Below are 18,026 nucleotides of genomic sequence, written 5' to 3'. Positions count from 1 at the left end.
ATGCAAACACCACAGACAGGACCACCACCACCACCACCCCCACACAACTTAATGTACCTCTGACATTTCTCCATGTTTTGCTTTCTGACAATTTTCTCAGTTATTTGTTTAAAGACGGAAATAGCTTGATGTCAGGGTGCTTGTTCACCAAGTAAGAGACCCTGGTTCCTTTCTTTCTTTCTTTCTTTTTTAATAGTCTCTTTGTTTTTAAATAATTCATTTTATTTTATGTGCATTGGTGTGAGGGTGTCAGATCCCCTGGAACTGGAGTTACAGGCATCTGTGAGCTGCCAGGTGGCTGCTGGGAATTGAACCCTGGGTCACTGGAAGAGCAGCCAGTGCTCTTAAGTCATCTCTCCAGCCCAAGACCCTGGTTTCAATCCCCAGTATTGCCAGAAAAATAAAATAAAATAAGAAAGCCAGGTGGTGGTGGTGGCACATGTCTTTTATCCCAGAGGCAGGAGGACCTCAAAGCCAGCCTGGTCTTCAGAGTGAGTTCCAGGACAGCCAGGGCTACACAGAGAAACCCTGACTTTTGGGGGAAACAAAACATTGGAAACTTGAGGCTGGAGCGACAGTTACCTGACTCGGCAAGCATCAGAGTCCGAGTTTGAATCCCAACAACATAAGTAACTGGGCACTGTGCACAGATGGGAGGACCTGGGGCTCCTGGGACAGATGGCATAGGTCAATCAATGAGGCCAAGTCTCAGAAAAGGGCTACAGCAGAGACCGCCCTCTGTGTCTGTGCCTGCATGCACCCACAGAGTACTAGAGGAAAACTTGCTGCACTCCAGTCGGACCAATAACTCATTTAAAAACCAAAACATCCGCTGGGTATTGGTGACTCACGCCTTCGATCCCAGCACTCGGGAGGCAGAGACAGGTGGATCTCTGTGAGTTCGAGACTAGCCTGGACTACACGAGCGAGTTCCAGGATAGGCTCCAAAGCTGAGAAATCCTGTTTCAAAACAAACAAACAAAAAATAACAAAAAACAAACAAAACAAAAAAACCAAAACAACTGTGTAGAGCAGGACATCTTCCAATGCAGAGATAGGGAAACTGAGGCACAGAGAGATACAGTCACTGGCTAGCCAAGCCAGTGAGGAACTGGCACAGGTGGGAGCCACAGGGGAGGCTGCCTGGTCCTGCTGTCTGTCTTTGCCTCATTCCCTCGGGAGAGACCTCACCTGAGCCTCTCCATCCCTGTACGTGTGCAGCCATGCTCAGCATCTTACCCTTGTGCTGGAATTTGAACTCAAGTCCTAAAGCTTGGCAGCAAGCAGTCTTACCCAGACAGCATCCCCTCTGCCCTGGAAGTGGGATTCGAACCCACACTGCTTGCACCCAGAGTCTCTCCCCTCCCCATGTGACCTCCACTTTTCCCAAGAACATAGCAGTGCGTGGGGAGGAGCACATGAGTGGAAAACCCAGGTCTCTGGACACATTCCCAGAGTGAGTGCAGGAGGCCCTCAAGCTGCGCCTCCTCACACCATCACTGCCTTCGCTGGCAGGAGTGGCTCTGGGCCCCTCAGGGCTGTCACAGGGTGCAGTCCCCAGCGCGGGGGGGTGGGGGGGTGGAGGGAAGGGGGTCAGCAGTTTGAAGCCAGCCAGGGCTACAGTGTGACCCGGAGGCCAGCCTGGGCCACACAGAGGAGCTGAGCTGACCCCACCCGTCTCCGCAGGTCCCCGGCGGGACGCCGAGGCCGCCAAGACTTTCATCATGGACATGTATGCGCGCGTGTACGCAGGCTGCGCAGAGCCCCACGACGGCGGCAGGAAGGGGTCCCGCGCGCGCCGCCTCTTCGCACACTTCACCTGTGCCACGGACACGCACAGCGTCCGCAGCGTGTTCAAGGACGTGCGGGACTCGGTGCTGGCCCGGTACCTGGACGAGATCAACCTGCTGTGACACAGCCCGCCCGACCTCAGTTTACCCGCGGGGCGGGGCCAGGACGTCCCGCGGGGCGCGGTCGTGGCGGGGACTGGGCGGCCCCTGGCGGCCGCTCGAGGAACTGCAGCACGAGGGCTCCTTCATCCCCTTGCTCTCCTAACTCTTGGAGAAAGTACAGGAGTCAGGGCTTGAACCCCCCACCCTCCGCACTCGGGAAGCGGAGGCAGGAGGATGTCTTCGAGTTCCGGGACGGCCAGGGTTACCTAGTAAAACCTTGTGTCCCAAAACAAAGAGTCTACACAGAGAAACCCTGTCTCGAAAAACAAGACCAGAGAGAAGCGCTTTGAGGACCTGTCCAGGGGTCCTGTCCACATCTCCCAGTGCGGTCTTCACCCTGAGGTACCGGTGACGGTGTAAGGGCGAAGACAGGAAATTCTACTTGTTGTCTGCCCAGTCGTGGGCCTGAGGTAGACGACAGCCACCTCAGACAGTGTTGGCATTATCCACAGCTGTGAGGAGCCCTCCGCCCTCGTATTCCAGCCACCACACTACTGCGCGCTGCGTCACACGATTGTGGGCTTGGTCCCTCCACCCTTACTAAAGGGACACTGGGGCAGCGAGGTGACTGCCTCCTGTGAGGGCGCTGGCTGCCAAGCCTGACAACCAGGGACGGAGTGGGCACAGGGACTGAGTGGCAGTTGTCCTCTGAACCCCCTGGCAGGCATGGTGGTGACACCAGCTACCCACACAAAGAAATAAATTCAATTAAACCACAAAGGAGCAGGAAATGAGGCGTGGAGGAAATTACTGTCCCAGCAGCAGAAGTCGGGAGGCTGAGGCAGGAGGATTGCAACTTTCTTGTCCTCAGTGTCCCCACGGTCCCCCGATCTGAGCCAGGCAGGGACCACTGCACTCAGACAACTTCAAATCTGGGCCAGAGGCTGGGGGCGGTGTACAAAGTGAAGTAGGAAGACTCAAGTTGCAGTCCCCAGAATCAACTAGAAGCCAGCACGGTGGTGTGTACCTGTCATGCGCTGGGGGATCGGGGGCAGCGCGGGCTGGCAGGTTCTCCGAGAGACCCCTGCCTCATACAGGGTGGGGAGCGACCAAGGAAGACGCCCAACCCCGTGACATCACCACAGTAGACGGGGGCGTAGAACCGAGCCCCAGCCCTGGGGTTACAGCTCGGTTGTTCTCGGGAGTCTTGGGACGCAGATGTGGGTCCCACGGTGGCACATTACCGACTGAGTCCATTCGGCAGCTCCTGGCGCATGTCCCTTTGCACGGCTGCATAGTACTCCACCCTGGGACACAGCATGACTTCATCCAGGTGCTGGGGGTGGAAGCCAGAGTCTGGGGAATGCGGAGCCCCACTCTGCCGCTGGTTTTTTGATCTATGCACAGCAGCTGGGGAAATTGTCTTCAACACAGGGGCCTAGAACCCTGTGGTCAGTGCTTATCCGGGGCGTGGCCGCATCGGCGCTGGCACTAGGAGCTGCTACATGACTCCATGCCTGCTGTGGGGTGCGCGTGCCTCATAACATCAGGGGCTTGGTCACTGCAGGGCTGCTGAGTCCTCCGGGCACAGCACCTCAGTGCTGACTTGAGCTTCTGCATGAGGCTGGAGCAGGGGCGTGGCTGTCCCTGAGAACCAGGTCTCAACCAGGGTGTGGCCCCCAGATTAGCAGGGCTCAGCATAGGATGCAGAGAGTCAGGACGAGGGGCGCAGAGCCCTGCACAGGTGGGATCCGGGCTGGGTTCCTGGTCTGGCTCAGATTATGGCTCAGCCAGGGTGACTGACACCCCAGCTCGGTCACGCCCTGTTTCGGCCCCTCCCACGTGGCCCCCTGGCGGTGGTGACGGAAGTGGGGTCCCTGCCCACTCCCCGCCCAACCCTTCCTGGAACCCCACCCCCAGAGGTACACCGGACCCCTTCAGGCCTGCTGGCGGTGGGGGAGTGGGGCTGGTGACACCCACAGGCCGGGGTCTCGGATCACAGCCATCCCAGCCCCTGAGGGAGACCCCTTTCCCCACCCTTCCTCAGCTTCTGACTCCATCGTCCCCTGCCCAGGGCCCTGATGTAAACAACCAGGTAGCTCACAGCAGCCTGCCCGCCTCAGTTTCCCCTCCTAGCAAAAGCTGACAAAATCCCTCTTTAGTCGGTGTTCTTGCACATTGATTTGGTGCCTGTTGTGTTTGGGTGACATTTATTAACCACCTGCAGTGTGTGGAAGGGCGGCAAACGTTTATTGAGCATCCCTAGCACAATAACAAAATTTTGTCAAGCCTGGTGTGAGTGGGTGACTTCTCTTTTCCCCACTGGGTGACATTAATTAAGCACCTACTCTGTATGGGTGGCACACATTTATTATTATTGTTGTTGTTTTAAGACAAGGTCTCTCTAATATGTAGCCCAGGCTGGCCTGGAACTCACAGAGATCCGCCTGCCTCTGCCTCTGCCTCCCGAGTGCTGGGATTAAAGGCTGTGCTGTTTCACTCTCTGCAAAAGGCACACACTTATTAAATACCTTCTGGCCAGGCGTTGGTGGCGCAGCCTTTAATCCCAGCACCCGGAAAGCAGAGGCAGGCGGATCTCTGTGAGTTCGAGACCAGCCTGGTCTTAAGAGCAAGTGCCAGGGTAGGCTCCAAAGCTACACAGAGAAACCTTGTCTCGAAAACAAAAACAAACAAACAAACAAAAACACCTTCTGTGTACACATAGCAAACACTGGTTAAGCACCAGTGAACGGCTCCGTGGGCAAAGGCACTTGGAGGCCAAGTCCTGAGGACCAGAGGTCAGTTCTGGGACCCACATGGTCCCACAGGTCCATCCCTGATCCAGCGTGTGCACGTCCCTACATGCCATAAACAAGTAAGTGTACCAAACGCTTAAAAAAACTCTGAAGCACCTGCTGTGCACGAGTGGTACTCAGTGTGTCTGGGTGACATTACCCAGCTGCACACAAGTGACAAACATTTATGATGGACCTTCTGTATACGGGTGACAAGCATTTAGTAAACACCTGCTGCGTATAAAGCAGGCTGGGAAACAGTTGGTTCTTGGGCCTGGGCAGGCATTAGGCAGTGCCTACTGCCCTGCAGTGACATGACACCCCCTCCCGGTGCACTGTCTCCCATCCTCGGGACACTGGGGGGCACTAAGCAGGGGTGGGTGCCAGAGAGTTCATCCTGTCCCCCTCAACCGTTGTTCAGGATGCCCCTCCCTGCCCTAGCCTCACCCCCACCCACCCAGGGGCACCTTGAGCATACATAACAGGAAATTTCAAACAACAGGAAACCCAGACCAGGCTGCAACTCCACCCTGCCAGGGGCCTCTGTCAGTATGTCCCCGGGGGAGGCCATGAACATCAGCACCTGGTCCTGTCACCGGCTGGCAGCCAGCGGTCACAGCCTCCTCATCGTCCTGCACTACAACCACAGTGGGCGGCTGGCCGGCCGCGGGGGCCCGGAGGACGGTGGTGGGCTGGGGATGCTGCGGGGACCGTCGGTGGCGGCCGGCTGCCTGGTGGTGCTGGAGAACGCGGTGGTGCTGGCCGCCATTGCCACCCGCATGCGGTCGCACCGCTGGGTGTACTACTGCCTGCTCAACATCACCCTGAGCGACCTGCTCACCGGCCTGGCCTACCTGGTCAACGTGCTGCTGTCGGGGGCCCGCACCTTCCAGCTGTCCCCTGCGCACTGGTTCCTGCGGGAGGGCCTGCTCTTCATGGCCCTAGCCGCATCCACCTTCAGCCTGCTCTTCACGGCGGGGGAGCGCTTCGCCACCATGGTGCGGGTGGCCGAGAGCGGGGCCACCAAGACCAGCCGCGTGTATGGTTGCATCGGGCTGTGCTGGCTGCTGGCAGCCACGCTGGGTCTGCTGCCCCTCCTGGGCTGGAACTGCGTGTGTGCTTTCCCACGCTGCTCCAGCTTGCTGCCCCTCTACTCCAAGGGCTACGTGCTCTTCTGTGTGGTGGTCTTCGCCCTCATCCTGGTGGCCATCCTGGGCCTCTATGGGGCCATCTTTAGGGTGGTCCGGGCCAATGGGCAGAAGTCCCCGCGTGCTCCAGCCCGTCGCAAGGCCCGTCGGCTCCTCAACACGGTGCTGATGATCTTGGTGGCCTTTGTGGTGTGCTGGGGTCCCCTGTTTGGCCTGCTTCTGGCCGACATCTTCGGTTCCAACATCTGGGCCCAGGAGTACCTGCGTGGCATGGACTGGATCCTGGCCCTGGCCGTACTCAACTCTGCCATCAACCCCCTCATCTACTCCTTCCGGAGCCGCGAGGTGCAGCGGGCAGTGCTGGCCTTCCTCTGCTGTAGCTGTCTCTGGTTAGGCCTGCGGGGTCCTGATGACTGCCTGATCCGGATCACCGAGGTCCACTCTGGTGCATCCACCACCGACAGCTCCTTGAGGACCAGGGACAGTTTTCGGGCTTCCAGATCACTCAGCTTCAAGATGCGAGAACCGCTGTCCAGCATCTCGAGTGTCCGGAGCACTTAGAGCTTGGACCCACCTGTTGCCAGAACAAGTGCTGCACAGGCCCTCTCGGGAGAGGTGAGAAGGGACCGGACACAATCCTGGCCTGATTGTGACAGGGAACACGACAGCAGGTCCCAGGGGCTGTCCACGAAGCCTACCCATGCTGAATGTCTGGCAGAGCAGAGAGTGACCAGAGCCAGATCTGGTGGGTCTGGACCTCAGTCTTCTGGACTGAGGAGGTGAAGGGGACATTCCATGACTGAGTTCACCTACAGGACAGGGCACGTGTGTGCGTGTCGGGTGGGGGGGCTATTGTAACACATCACCTTGTCACATCCAGTGGTACACAGTGCTTGGGGGTATGCTGAGATGGGGGCACCTGCCCGTTTGTCTGAGGGCAGGCAGACACCTTACTGATACGTTGTAAGAACTAGTGGAGCTGGGGGGACATACAAGTCAACCACCCCTCTCCAAAGGGATTCCCCATTGGGACAGGCAGCCCACCCCCCCGGCCTCCAGTTCAGCTTATCATCTACGTGGTGAGAACAGACCCACCCATGCCGGGTCTGGGGCAATATCTTGACCTGGTCCTGTAACCCGATGGCCTCACCCTTCCGTTTCTGAGTCACGGTGATGTGCTGTGACAGGGGACTGTGGACTGGATAACGAAGCCACGAGCCAAGCATGACTGTGTAAGATTCATTAAAATGAAGGAAACCTACACATTCGGTTTCTCAGTTTTGTAGCAAGTCCGACTGACAGTGATGCTAAGGATGGCAGGGATTGTCGCTCCCTTCTGGATGGGAGAAATTCAAGGTCCTGGCACACATCTGTTGGCTTTCTGCACTTTTAACTCTGATGGGTTGTAGCCTTGGTTCTTAGCATAGGGCCTGCTATTCAGCGGCAGACAAATGCCACTCTGGAGGACAAGGCCAACAGTCTGAGTCTTAGTCTCTGCTTTCTCATCTAAGGCCATCAGAGAACACATTGTCTCCAAGTTCTCCACAGGTTCCTACTGCATACCTTACTCAAAGTCAATATTGAATTCTTACCTGCGTCTGAGGGTGGGTGGGTGGCAGTGTTTGGTCATTTATTTCTTGTTTATTGTAGTCCTAGAGGTGTGAGTGACATATAGTTTTAATTCACACCTTAAATTATCCTAACTGGAGTCCCTGGGACTGGTCAAATCCATAGCAATATTGGGTACTCAGAAATTAAATTTGAATTTACAATAGGCAAACCAAAAATTTTAGGTTAACTATATCCCAAATATGAACAGGGATAATAAAGACATCCCCGCCATCACATTAGTTCCACTACCGAGGTAACAATCTCCCCACTGTCACTAAAGCCCACGACAATTCCTGCCTTAGCTAACCTGACCACCTGTCCCGAACTTTATTTGTTAATTTTTAGCCGTCTTTTCATTCATTCGCTTCAGAACCCTGCAGACACCCACCGGATGCCACATCTTGTGACTGGGGTTCTAGGCACCATCAAGAAACTTTCACATCTGCTTTTTTGCGTCTTTTAACCCCCACCCCTTTCAGACCCCACAGAACGACTCCAGTCCCCATAATCCTTTGTGCTTGTCACACAGGACTACAATTCCCAGGAGAACGAAGGTACCAGCCGGGCACTTTCTCATGTTTCCCCTACTTCCTTCCGGGTCGCAAGGGCACGTTCTGCACTTTTAGGCTTTGATCTTTCTTCCCAGTAACGAAGCCAAACACACGGCTTAAGCAAACTTTCCTGAAAATCATTTTGAATAGTTTTTTGAACTGTAGGAGTCTTACAACTTGGGAATTATGAGTTCAGTAGAGGTAGAGCTTCGTTCCGGGAGCGCCGCAGTGGGACTACAACTCCCAGGGTGCTTCGCGCTCAATGACTCCCACAGCTCCGGAGAAGCCTTAGCGCGAGTCGCAGTGTGCAGGACTCCCCCCCCCGCGCGCGCTGGGGCCATTTATAGCGGCGCTCACTCACCGGAAAGACTACATTTCCCGGCAGGCCGCGCGGCGCCCAGAGAGGTCCGCAGCGTTGCCCGAAGGACCCTCGGGCAGGCGCGGGCTGTTCTTGCCTCTGCCCGAAGGACCTCAGCGGCCGCCCATGCCGAGCTGAGTCCGCGAAGCCCCGACCGCTTCCAGTCGCCGTCAGCCGCCGCCTCTGCGGCCTGCCGCCCGCCGGGATGCTGGAGGAAGCGGGCGAGGTGCTGGAGAACGTGCTGAAGGCGTCGTGCCTGCCGCTCGGCTTCATCGTCTTCCTGCCCGCCGTGCTGCTGCTCGTGGCGCCGCCGCTGCCCGCCGCCGACGCCGCGCACGAGTTCACCGTGTACCGCATGCAGCAGTATGACCTGCAGGGCCAGCCGTACGGTGCGCGACCCCTGACCCCGACCCTGCCCCCAGTCACTGCGATCGGATCGATCTCCTCCCTTCCTGGCAACCCCACCCCGCCCTGGCCCCTCAGCCCCCTGCTGTCACCCTGTCAGATTCCCGCCTCTCCTGGACTCCCCGTCACCGGTTACCCCAGACCTCCCCCAGGCGTGCCGTCCTAACCCCGGGGCCTCGGCTCCCACAGCACCACCCCTCCGCCCCTTTGCTCTGCTCCCTGCCCCTCGCTAGGGTTCCCTGGGGTCTCTGTCCTCACGCCTGGGTCTCGGGCCTCTCAAAGCCCCCCTTTTCCTGCCTGTGGTATCTGGCCTTCCAGCCTTAATACTCAGTGTGACCCTGAGCATCAAGGCCGGGGGACCCCTTGCGGAGAGCATGTGCCAGCCTGGGTCTTTGCACTCCAGCCTCTCTGCAGACCCCATGGGCCCTTGTGTCCAGAACAATGTTATTTCTCTTTAAAGGAACGTTGCCACGTTGGGGGCCTTGTGGCTGCTCCTATTTGGGGAGTCTGGACTGGGGTAGAGTCAGGGTGGCTGCCCGACGCCTTGCAGCCAGAGCATGGTAGGGTGAAGGTCTCATCCTGGGTGGTCAGGTGTCCCCAGTGGTATAGTCCCTTGTGGCCTGGTATCTTCTGAATCGTCACCAGCAAAACTGTCCACAGTGGGTACCACTGAGTGGCTGGGGACACACCCGAGATGCCACATGTAGCCAGTGGCTACCAAGCTGGGTAGCATAGCTTTTCAGCTCCTGGAGTCATTCCAGAGCATCCATGGTCCAGAGGGCAGGTCCAAGACCACTCATGCCGGACCCAGTTCATACCCACAGGTTACGTCAACCCCTCAGGTGGGCTGCGGTGTGAATAAGCTTGTGTTCTGAGTGGACCGTATTGCCTGATATATGGCCTTCTCTCCCTATGGGGTTCCTGCACCCTCTCTGCACCCCTGGGGGCCCATGATGAGGCAGCCAGCCAGAGCAGGTCATAAGAAACCCTGGTCATAAGTTCCTTGGGGTTTCCTCAGCCCCAAGCTGCTCCCCAGCTCCACTGCAGATCCCCTTACCCAACTTCCGCTGGGTCTTGTTGAGAAATAACTGACATCAGCGAGAAGGGAGGCTTGTGGTAGGGTGTGACCAAGGCCACCATCCCTCCTGCTGTGGACTCTGGCCTTCTTAAGACCTGCCTTGTCATGGTGGGGCAGGGGACAGGACTTTGGCGTCTTGTCGGCCTCCCTAGTGACTTGATGGCCCTGAGGTCCATCTTTCCCTCACAAGACTGGAGCCAACTGTTGAGGCTTGTGGATAAAGTTTTATTGACACTCAGGCACAGGCACCAAGCTGAGCAACCAACCACAGGGAGAAGCCTGCTGAGTGTACACCTGCCTTCATGGCCGCCCTTTACTGAACAATGTTTGCAGAGGGCTGTAACCCTGGTTGGTCACAGGCCAGGTCATAAGGGGCCTGGCCACCCACCTAGCGGGAGCATGGTGGTTTTGGGAAGTCCTGAGGACTGGTACCTGGCCAGCACTACCCACTGGTGCCCCATGTTGTGTCCCCATGAGGAGCAGAGCCAGGTGCACAGTGCTGCCCTGCCGTAGCTCCTGGCCTTTGGGGGGACACTGTAGGAACCTGAAGGAAGAGCCCTTTAGGGTCCCCACAGGTGTAGGGTGAGACCCTGGAGGCAGCAGGGTGTCTGTGGGGTCCTAGCCCATGCTGGCTTCCAGGACTGTTGTCCCTGGCAGGCCCCAACCCCACCTCCCAGACTCTGCATTCCTGGAAAGTGAGGGCCAGGCCTCAGCTGACCCTGGACCTGAGGCTCCCTGTGGGTTCAGGTAATGGACTGTGGGGGTTCAGCCTGTGAGCATCAGGTTCCCATCCAGCTGTTGCCTTGGGGTGTAGTTCACCCCATATGACTGGGGGGTGGTCACACATGAACTATCCTAGGCCCAGCTACTCCGTGCTTTTGACACTTGGGCCTCTGGTATAGGAAGGTTGCATCGTAGTTGACCACCCAGGACACCCCACCGTGATCAAGTCCCCTCTTCACTGAGCTGTGACTCTCAATCTGTGATGTCGTTCACTGCCGCCTCTTGGCCATGTGTGTCTAGGGGCACTGCCTGCTGTCACCCTTGGGGTACTTGAACATTTATGAAGCATCTGCTGTATGCACCAAGTCTGGCTGCAAATGGGTCCTAGGACCCCCCAGGGGACTGTGGTTCCTGGAGGGAGCTGCACACTGTGCCTGAGATCCATGGTGGTTCATCTCTGGCCCAAGCAGTGACTGTGTGGCAGGTGTCCCATGCCTGTCTCCCAAGAGCCACACCCCTAAGCCTGTGTTGTGTGTTGGCATAGAGGCCCAGAGGGCGTCCACGCAGCTGGCAGCTACAATGGTTGTGGGGTCTCTGGGTTGTGATGCTGTGACCCTGTGTCCCCACAGGCACTCGGAATGCAGTGCTCAATACAGAGGCACGCACAGTGGACGCGGATGTGCTGAGCCGACGCTGTGTGCTTATGCGGCTTCTGGACTTTTCCTATGAGCACTACCAGAAGGCCTTGCGACAGTCAGCTGGTGCTGTGGTCATCATCCTGCCCCGAGCCATGGCTGCGGTGCCCCAGGATGTTGTCCGGGTGAGCCCATACCACCACCCCCATCCCTGCCCCTCAGGTTGCATCTGCTGTGTGTCCTTGGGTCTCTTGCTTTACCTTTCTGAGCCCAGAAGAAGGTGACATGTCCCTGAGGACACTGAGATGGGGGAGCCGCTCTGGGGGAGGCTGTGATCCCCTGAATGCGTGTGCTCCCCACAGCAATTCATGGAGATTGAGCCTGAGATGCTGGCTATGGAGACCGTGGTCCCTGTGTACTTTGCTGTGGAGGATGAGGCTCTGCTGTCCATCTATGAGCAGACCCAGGCTGCCTCTGCCTCCCAGGGCTCTGCCTCTGCTGCTGAAGGTGAACCAGGCTACCAGAGGGTGTGGTGTGTTCCTGTGTCCATGGCTGGGGCTGTCATGGCCTCTGTGTGGCCCTGGCCATAGGCCCAAATGACTCATCCCCTTCTGTCCCCAGTGCTGCTGCACACGGCCACAGCCAATGGTTTCCAAATGGTAACCAGCGGAGCCCAGAGCCAGGCGGTGAGCGACTGGTTGATCACCAGCGTAGAGGTGAGTGTCTGCTGTGCTACTCCCCAGCCTGCTCCAGGGCCTTTGCATAGCCTATGCCTGGATCCTCAAGGTCCAGTCATGCCTCTGCCATGTGCAGGAGATGGTGGTGGCTCAGCGAGCAGCCCTCGCCAAGCACCACATAAACCAAGCCTGGTAACACACATCTAGAAGGCTGAGGCAGGAGGATTAGGAGTGCAGGGCCATCCTTGGCTATGTAGTAAGTTTAAGGCTGGCCTGGAACACAGGAGACCCTGTTCTTTTAATAAAAGAAAAAAAAAAAGCCCCACACTTGGGGTTCTGGGGTCAGGGTACTCAGAGCTGTAGGACAACTGGGCTAGCCTGACGTGCAGGCGATAGGAGGCATCTGGTGCATTCCGACAGCTGGTGTGGTGAGGTAAACTGTGGCTCTTGCAGGCGTGTAAGGGCCTTGGGTAGGGGCGGCCTCACTGTGCACCCCTATCCTGGGCCAAGCAATTTGTGGCCTTGTTGTCTGTTAGGGGTCTGCCAGCCATCATCATGGCCCTGTGCCTGCCCTGGGGGAGGGAACTGGGGACCATAAAGCTGCAGGTGCTCACTGCACACCAGAGTGACCCTTGGGAACCACAGTCAGGCTGTCTTGGACATCTGGGATCCATCAATCCATCCCTGTTTTTCCACAGGGACGGCTGACAGGGCTGGGGGGTGAGGACCTCCCCACCATTGTCATTGTCGCTCACTACGATGCCTTTGGGGTGGCCCCGGTAAGTACCTGGTGTGTAGGGCCAGGGAGGGTTGGGGATACCTCCCTGGCACAGCAAGGCAGTGGCTGCCAACTGCCCCAGGCACCACAGCATCAGGTGAGGCAGGGTGGGACCAGACCACCTGCAGCAATTCTTTTAAAAAGATTGCTTATAGTTTCAGAGTCCATTATCCATCATGGTGGCAGGCAGGTGTGTCATGGAGAAGTAGCTAATCGCTACATCCTGATGTGCAGACCAAGAGAGGCAGACAGACAGACCTGGCTTGGCCTGGGCTTTTGCTACCTCACAGCACACCTTCAGTGACACACTTCCTCTCACAGGGTTTCTCTGTGTAGCTTTGGAGCCTATCCTGGCACTCGCTCTGGAGACCAGGCTGGCCTTGAACTCACAGAGATCCACCTGCCTCTGCCTCCCGAGTGCTGCGATTAAAGACGTGCGCCAAAGGCATCACTTCCTAACCCTCTCAAGTTGTGCCATTCTAGGGACTAAGCATTCAGACCCATGACCCTCTGGGGGCCATCCTTTTGCAAAGTACTACACTTGGTGTCAGTGCCACCAGGTCCCCAAGCCTCAGCCCTGTCCGCCTGTTGCCAGAGCCTCTGAGGGCAGTCTGCCCCAACCACCCATGACTTTCCTTTGTTTGAGATTGTCTCTCTGAAAGCTCTGGCTGTTCAGAACTCCTGAGCTGGGGTTAAAGGCATGGGTTTTTGTGTCTACTTTCTACCCTATTGTTCTCGTGGGTGGGCCTGGCCTGCATGAGGTGTAACTGATGGGTCATCTGCCCACAGTGGCTGTCCCTGGGTGCCGACTCTAACGGCAGTGGCATCTCAGTGCTGCTGGAGCTGGCTCGCCTGTTCTCTCGACTCTACACGTACAAGCGTACACACGCAGCGTGAGTGCCACCATGGGGGCAGTCCTCAGGGGACCCCACACCTGGATGCTTCTGGTCCCTGGGAGGGATGGGACTGTCTAGAAGTGGCTGCCGCCTGTCTCTCCCCTCTGCTACGGACGCTCCTGAGTGGTGCTCTGTGGGGCATCCTGGGCCCTGATCTCCACCTTCTCCAAGCCCACAGTTGTGACAGTCGGGTGTCCTGAGGTGCCTACCGCACAAGATTAGCTATGTGGTCTGGCCATGTGAGAGTGGCATTGACATTTGTAAGCCAGGGCACACAGGGTGGCCCTGGGCTGTGAGTCTGCAGCCCTGAGAGGTGGCAGCTGTGTGCGGGTTCTCCACTTCCTCTCCTCCAAAAGGTGCCTGCACGGCATGAGGGGAGCACCCTTCTTTAAAGCCACGAGGCAGCATTGTTCTTACCTACCCCAGCTTTGTCTGTCCCTGTGGCCTGCACCAGTCCTGGCTGGTTTGGCAGCCCTGTGTGACAGTGGCCAGACAGCCATACAGGCTAGGGACAACCTGGGCTCAGCGGCTGCCCTATGTGTCATCCCACTGGGCAGCTTGGCTGTGGTTCCCAGGCAGGTGAGGGTGCAGAACACCTATGAGATTCAGGGTCCTTGTGCATCAGCTGGTCCTTGGCATCCAGGGATGTGGGAGTCTGGGCTTCTCTATGTTAGTGTCCTTGGCAGCCTCCCCTGGGGGCCTCTGGGACATCTGGGGACACACAGCCTGGTGTAGGAGGGTGCTATCTAGTGGTCCGTCTGGAGAGATCTGGGGTTTCCATGCATCCAGTCAGGCACCTGCGGCTTGGCCATAAAACCACATCCGCAGGTACAACCTCCTGTTCTTCGCATCGGGAGGGGGCAAGTTCAACTACCAGGGCACCAAGCGCTGGCTGGAGGACAGCTTGGACCATACAGGTGGGCGGGGCATGACAGGGCCGACCAGTAGGAGGAGCCTGATGTGGGTGTGGTCTGGGTGGGCGGGGCATGGCAGGGCGGGCTGTTGGGTGGGGTCTGGGTGGGCGAGTCCTCACGCCCCTGAAGCAGGCCTGCCCTGCAGACTCAAGCCTGCTGCAGGATAACGTGGCCTTTGTGCTGTGCCTGGACACCGTGGGCCGAGGCAGCCACCTGCGCCTCCATGTGTCGAAGCCTCCTCGGGAGGGGACGCTGCAGCATGCCTTCCTGCGTGAGCTGGAGACGGTGGCTGCACACCAGTTCCCTGACGTCAGCTTCTCCATGGTGCACAAGAAGATCAACCTGGCGGACGATGTGCTGGCCTGGGAGCACGAGCGCTTCGCCATCCGCAGGCTGCCTGCCTTCACACTGTCGCACCTGGAGAGCCACCGTGCGGGACCGCGCAGCAGCATCATGGACGTGCGGTGAGCTGCCGGCCTGGGACGGGACCTCCTTGAATGCGGCTTCCGGGACTCGAGGTCCCCTCAGAGCTGGGCGTGTGGGGGGAGGGGGAGCGTGTAACCACCCACAGGAGCTTCCGTATCGGACATGAGCCACCTTCCATTGGGCACTTTGTGGTAGAGCGGCCTTCAAAACTTGTGAGGAACACCTTCTCGAATCCTCCATGGAAGGGGAGGGGTGGTGGCACCTGCTGTGGGGGTCAGGTTCTAGGATCTTCTCTGGGGCTTCCTTGTAGAACCTTCTCTAGGGGCACCTTTCAGCTCCTTGCAGGGAGAGAATTGGGCTGGGACATAAGCCACTACTAGTGACCTTCCTTGAAGGGGAGCAGAGCCATCTTCTGGAACATTCCATGGGCTGGCCACAGCTGTCTGACCACATGGAGCAGGGTGTGGGCACTTGTCCAGGGTGGGGGTGGGGCTGGGAGTCAAACAAGTTGTGGGAGGGCCAACAGCTGGTCACACACCTGGAGCCAGGAGTGAGGAACAGGGACCTGGACCTATGCAGGCTGGCTGCTGATTGAAGAAATGTCACATGCCCACCCCTTCCCAGGCCCTGAGATGAACGTTCCCTGCAGGGCATCTTGGGCCCTCAAGGGTGTCCTGGGCCCTACAGTTGCTGCCTTGTCCCCACAACACGCCTATAGCTCCCCTGCCACATTGGGACTTGGCTGTCCTGCCTGGTGACCATGATCAGACACTCTGGCCTGGGCCCTGCCACCAGCTATCCTCAGAGCCCAGGCACTGGGACGGCCCTGCCTGTCTGAGGGACCTATCCCTGTGTTCTTAAGGTCCCGGGTGGATTCTAAGACCCTGACACGGAACACAAGGATCATTGCCGAGGCCCTAACTCGCGTCATCTATAACCTGACAGAGAAGGTGAGCCATCTGGTCCTGACCCTGCGTGGTGCACACAGCCCTCCCAACTCTGTCTGTGTGGTACACACAGCCCTCCTGGGCTGCCTCACACCCTGTTCCCTCCCTCTGCAGGGGACGCCCCCGGACATGCCAGTGTTCACAGAGCAGATGGTACAGTGTGGGCATGGGGTGGGGCCACGGGGACCTCTGTTGTGACCCCTATGTGACCCTAGCCTGCACCTGCCCCTAGCAGGTCCAGCAGGAGCAGCTAGACTCAGTTATGGACTGGCTCACCAACCAACCTCGGGCTGCTCAGCTGCTGGACAAGGACGGGACATTCCTGAGTACGCTGGAGCACTTTCTGAGCCGCTACCTGAAGGACGTCCGACAGCACCATGTAAAGGCTGACAAGCGGTAAGCAGCTGGCTGACAGTGGTAACTGCTGGGCATGTCACCAGGTCCCCAGCCAGGGAGACACAGGTTAAGCCAGAAGACGGGGACAAGGGTTAGCATGGAAGTTTCTAGTACCCTTCTTGACATTACAAAAATATTTTCAAGCTAGGCAATGGTGGCAAATGCCTTTAATCCCAGTCCTTACAAGGCAGAAGTTCGAGGCCAGCCTGGTCTACAGGGAGAGTTCCAGGACTCTTGAGTCTGTTACACAGAGAAACACTACCTTGAAAAACAACAAATACACACACACACACAAAATATTTTTAGCTTTCTGAATTGAGCTGTTGATCTATAGTCTGAGTAAGCTCCTGCATCCGTCGGGGAGAGGCGCTGAGCTTGCTGTCTCTTGGCAGGGACCCCGAGTTTGTCTTCTATGACCAGCTAAAGCAGGTGATGAATGCATACAGGTGAGTGGTGGGCTGCAGCCAAGGGACCTTGATCTGCCAGGTAACCATTCTGCGTCCTTGACCCCATGGACTGTCCCTCAGGGTCAAGCCAGCCATCTTTGACCTGCTGCTAGCCGTGTGCATTGGGGCATACCTCGGCTTGGCGTACACAGCCGTCCAGGTGAGCTGCTGTGCAGGGACCCTGGGGCAGGGTGGCTCTCTGGAGTGCCTGTCCCCTAATGTACTGTGTCCTCCGCCAGCACTTCCATGTGCTGTACAAGACTGTGCAGAGGCTGCTGCTCAAGGCCAAGGCCCAGTGACAACAGCTGTGCAAAGGTGGCCCAGGAGGGACCGGCCCACACACCCATGCCGCCAGACTGAAGCAGAGGGTTTCGGTCAGTCACTAGGACACAGGGACCTGCCTCTTCCTGTCCATTTCCTTGAACTTCCTGGAGGAGAGCCCCGCCCATCTGCAGATGAATCCACTGGGACAGAACAGTCACCCGGGCCACACGCACTGAAGGCCCACATGCCATGCTGGCCTCTCCAGTGGCCCGGTCGCTGCAGCCTGTGCCTCCACAGCTCCTCAGAGGCTTCTACCACCAGGCTGCCTCTCCTGGCACCGGCCAGCACTCAACTATAGCCCCCTGTTGTTCCAGGCCCTCCTCCCCTCTGGCAAATGTCCCTTCCACCCAAGTCCAGGTGCTGGTGACAGGCAGGAGGTGGCTGGAGTGGCAGCCTGCAGCCCTGAGGTCTTCCCTCCTTCCTTCTCCCCCTTTCCCCCCCCCTCCCCTCCTCTCCCTGCTTAGTTTCCCTGCCTGTGATGCGTTCTGGAAAGGCAGCTCCTCTGTCACAGTGGCATGAAGCAGCCAGTCCCAGGACAGCCCTGTGGTACGAGCCAAGGGAGGGAAAGGGAAGGGATGTCAGCCCTGGCAGTCCACCTCAGGGACCCCACGGTGAATCCATTCGATTCCATAGCAATATGACCCAGGAGGTGTCAGGCCAGGAGGGCAGCTGGGGCCAGCCTCTGGCGTCCCTTAAGCGCCTGCTGAGCCTGGCTTGCCCTGACTCACTGTGCTGCCTCTGCCTTGCAGCAGCAATGGCTGTCACCCTTGGTGGCACTTGTGTCATGGGGTGAGGGGGGCTGGCCTGCTGCCCTGGCACTCTCACCCCCATGGACTGCTGGGGTCCAGCCCCCCTCTACTCTCATCCTGGCAGCTGGTTACAGGTCTAAGACCACTGCCACCCCATCACTGGGAAAGACGCACACAGGGCGTGTGCTGCCCCCCTGTATCCAGACAGGTCTGGGGACGGTGGCTGGGGGTCTACAGTTGGCAGGTTAGAAAATAAAAGCCATATTGAAGGACTGTG

General features: G+C 57.9%; 3 protein-coding genes across 5 annotated transcripts in view; all 3 read left to right on the top strand.

The window, feature by feature from the left end:
- Positions 1–2,675, top strand: part of Gna15 (G protein subunit alpha 15) — a 23,472-nt gene extending 20,797 nt beyond the window's left edge. For both annotated transcript variants that reach the window (XM_027419219.2, XM_027419217.2), the window contains exon 7: positions 1,687–2,675. In XM_027419219.2, coding sequence (XP_027275020.1) covers positions 1,687–1,913 — 227 coding nt within the window. In that variant the 3' untranslated portion in view covers positions 1,914–2,675. The remainder of the gene's footprint in view (positions 1–1,686) is intronic.
- Positions 2,676–4,544: 1,869 nt separating this feature from the next.
- Positions 4,545–7,066, top strand: S1pr4 (sphingosine-1-phosphate receptor 4). Its single transcript, XM_027419222.2, has one exon. It carries the CDS (start codon positions 5,239–5,241, stop codon positions 6,394–6,396), a length of 1,158 nt encoding a protein of 385 aa, XP_027275023.1. The 5' UTR covers positions 4,545–5,238; the 3' UTR covers positions 6,397–7,066.
- Positions 7,067–8,439: 1,373 nt separating this feature from the next.
- Ncln (nicalin) lies at positions 8,440–18,026 on the top strand. 2 transcript variants are annotated; one of them, XM_027419220.2, is made up of 14 exons: positions 8,440–8,744; positions 11,191–11,381; positions 11,559–11,703; positions 11,818–11,912; positions 12,572–12,652; positions 13,441–13,544; positions 14,376–14,464; positions 14,607–14,925; positions 15,750–15,837; positions 15,949–15,987; positions 16,067–16,230; positions 16,623–16,676; positions 16,758–16,836; positions 16,916–18,026. In XM_027419220.2, the coding sequence occupies exons 1-14, from the start codon at positions 8,561–8,563 to the stop codon at positions 16,973–16,975; spliced, it is 1,692 nt and encodes a 563-aa protein (XP_027275021.1). In that variant the 5' UTR covers positions 8,440–8,560; the 3' UTR covers positions 16,976–18,026. The 2 variants fall into 2 exon arrangements, with proteins under 2 accessions (XP_027275021.1, XP_027275022.1); XM_027419221.1 differs by having other exon boundaries at positions 8,561–8,744; positions 16,070–16,230.

Source organism: Cricetulus griseus, chromosome 5 (genome assembly GCF_003668045.3).
Source record: "Cricetulus griseus strain 17A/GY chromosome 5, alternate assembly CriGri-PICRH-1.0, whole genome shotgun sequence".
In the NCBI taxonomy this organism is placed as follows: Eukaryota; Metazoa; Chordata; class Mammalia; order Rodentia; family Cricetidae; genus Cricetulus; species Cricetulus griseus.
The sequence above is the reverse complement of the archived record's forward strand: the minus strand, read 5'-3'. Positions and strand labels throughout refer to the sequence as shown.

Excerpts from the sequence above, each read along its gene's own strand:
- Ncln (XM_027419220.2), top strand. The coding sequence starts at position 8,561 with ATGCTGGAGGAAGCGGGCGAGGTGCTGGAGAACGTGCTGAAGGCGTCG. Across the intron at positions 11,913-12,571 it reads GGTTGATCACCAGCGTAGAG|GGACGGCTGACAGGGCTGGG; the intron begins GTGAGTGTCTGC and ends GTTTTTCCACAG. Across the intron at positions 14,465-14,606 it reads GGACAGCTTGGACCATACAG|ACTCAAGCCTGCTGCAGGAT; the intron begins GTGGGCGGGGCA and ends CCTGCCCTGCAG.
- S1pr4 (XM_027419222.2), top strand. The coding sequence starts at position 5,239 with ATGTCCCCGGGGGAGGCCATGAACATCAGCACCTGGTCCTGTCACCGG.